The 2,500-nt window shown below is 42.8% G+C and overlaps 1 protein-coding gene across 1 annotated transcript in view; it reads right to left on the bottom strand.

Moving 5' to 3' along the window:
• Positions 1 to 2,500, bottom strand: part of tsga10 (testis specific, 10) — a gene marked incomplete at both ends in the record, with an annotated part of 12,640 nt that overhangs the window by 5,109 nt on the left and 5,031 nt on the right. Inside the window, 4 exons of the mRNA XM_080835317.1 lie at positions 1,296 to 1,316; positions 1,424 to 1,479; positions 1,663 to 1,817; positions 2,207 to 2,322. Of these exons, the coding sequence (XP_080691443.1) occupies positions 1,296 to 1,316; positions 1,424 to 1,479; positions 1,663 to 1,817; positions 2,207 to 2,322 (348 nt within the window). The remainder of the gene's footprint in view (positions 1 to 1,295; positions 1,317 to 1,423; positions 1,480 to 1,662; positions 1,818 to 2,206; positions 2,323 to 2,500) is intronic.

The raw sequence follows: 2,500 nt of genomic DNA, 5'->3' as shown, positions 1-2,500 counted from the left end.
GAGCATTGCCCTGCTGGAAAAAACATTTCTCAGAGTTGGGGAACATTGTCAGAGCTAAAGGAAGCAAGTTTTTCTTCCGGGACAACGTTGTACTTTGCCTGGCAGAGGTTTGTAAAAGACCATAAGGATTGAAAAAAGCGGACTGGAGGGTCTTCTAGTTCGTCTTCTCTGATGAGTCCAATTTTCAGCTTTGCCCAACACATGGTCGTCTGATGGTTAGACGGAGACCTGGAGAGGCCTACAAGCCAGAGAGTCTTGCACCTACTGTGAAATCGGACTCATCAGAGAAGACGAACTTAGAAGAACCTCCAGTCCGCTTTTTCAACCCTTATGGTCTTTTACAAACCTCAGCCAGGCAAAGTACAACGTTGTCCCGGAAGAAAAACTTGCTTCCTTTTGCTCTGACAATGTTCCCCAACTCTGAGAAGTGTTTTTTCCAGCAGGGCAATGCTCCATGCCACACAGCCAGGCCAGTAAAGGTGTGGATGGAGTATCACCAGATCAGGACCCTGTCATGGCCAGCCCAATTTCGAGACCTGAATCCCATAAAAAAAACTCTGAAATGTGATCAAGAGGAAGATGGATGGTCACAAGCCATGAAAAGAAGCCGAGCTGCTTGAATTCTTGCGCCAGGAGTAGTATAAAGTCACCCAACGGCAATGTGAAAGACTGGTGGAGAGCATGCCAACACACATGAAAGTTGTGATTTTAAATCAAGGTTATTCCACCAAATATTGATTTCTGAACTCTTCCTAAGTGTAAGCATTAGTATTGTGTAGTTTAAAAATGAATATGAGCTTGTTTTCTTTGCATTATTCGAGATCTGAAGACACTGCATCTTTTTTGCTATTTTGACCAATTGTCATTTTTCTGCAAATAAATGATCTAAATGACAATATTTTTATTTGAAATTTGGTAGGAATGTTGCCAGTAGGTTATAGAATAAAACAAAAATGTACATTTTACTTTAACACATACCAATAAATAGTAAAACCAGAGAAACTGATAATTTTGAAGTGGTCTCTTAATTTTTTCCGCGGCTGTATATCTATAGGGTAAATGATTTGGGAGGATACACTCACTACAGCCCTTTAACAAAGCACGTAGAGAGTACACCCAGGCCACAATGCTACTGCTTTGGAGCCTATAGGGCGTCTGTGACTGAGATAACAACTGACTCTGTAGGCCCCAGAAGTCAGTGGCTATCTGGAAAGAGGGTAAGAGTTCAAGTTTAGAGCTGGAGTTTGGAGTCTGGAGGTAAGGTAGGGGGCAAAGATAGAGACTTAACAATCTACCTCCATGGTGAAGACAACATTCTGGGGGGTGAGAAAACATCACATCATGTTTCGGTTGTTCTCACAGCTGCTGAGACGTTAGAATGTCTATGTGATGTCCTTCACTGAACTATAACCGAGCACATTACCTAATAGTTGTCTCTAGTTCCTCTGTGTTGATCTTCAGGCTTCTGATGACCCGCTCCTAAAACATAAGGAAAACAGAGCATGGTTTACCGCCCACATCCTCACTATGTGGAAGTGGTCATCCAAGTGTAGGGGGTCTGTGTGTGAAAATACACATGTCTGTGTATATGTAAGTAAGTTAGAGAGTATGCTTCTCACATGTCTGTGTATATGTAAGTAAGTAAGAGAGTATGCTTCTCACATTGTCATCCAGCTGGGAGTTAGTCATTGAGAGCTGCAGGCCTCTCTTCTCCAACAGCTCCTGCAGGGAGAGTTTCTGCTGCTGCAGGTCTGACACGGAGCCCTGCAGAGAGCTCATGTCCTCCCTCATACCAGACAGCTGCCTCAACAATGAGTCTACACACACAAAAACACATACAGACACACACACACACACACACGTACACACGTACACACGTACACACACACACACACACACACACACACAAAAACACGTGCAGACAGACACACACACACACACACACACACACAAAAACAAGTACAGACACACACACACACACACACACACACACACACGTACACACACACACACACGTACACACACACACACACACACAAGATAAAGATCCTTTGGCTTTAGAGATCGATTCAAGAACTTCCTCTCTCATACACTTTATTTCTCATTCTCTAATATATATACGTATCAGATTACAATTCCTACTGTTCAACATACTTAATAATTCAACAGGTGAACGTTCATTCGCACGTGCCTCATGCTTACACACCATTTTTTTCATCCAGCATCTTATTCCTCTCCTGGACCTTCTGCAGGTCTCCAATGCGTGAAGTCAGTCTGCGCTGGGTCTCATTGAGGTTACTCTCCGATTGATTGTGAGCAAGCCTGCTGACAGACACACATACGGGTAAACAAACTAGCAAACATGTGTGTTTAGAAATAGATCATACATTTATCTTGCTTTTATTCTGCACCCCATAAGTTAAGAGATATTGATCTACGCGCTCATAAACACAAACGAGCATGGCAGCAGAAAGGAAAAATAAACAGTACGTTTCTAAGG

Source organism: Sprattus sprattus, assembly GCF_963457725.1.
Source record: "Sprattus sprattus genome assembly, chromosome: 3".
In the NCBI taxonomy this organism is placed as follows: domain Eukaryota; kingdom Metazoa; phylum Chordata; class Actinopteri; order Clupeiformes; family Clupeidae; genus Sprattus; species Sprattus sprattus.
This window is presented reverse-complemented; position numbering and strand designations above follow the sequence as displayed.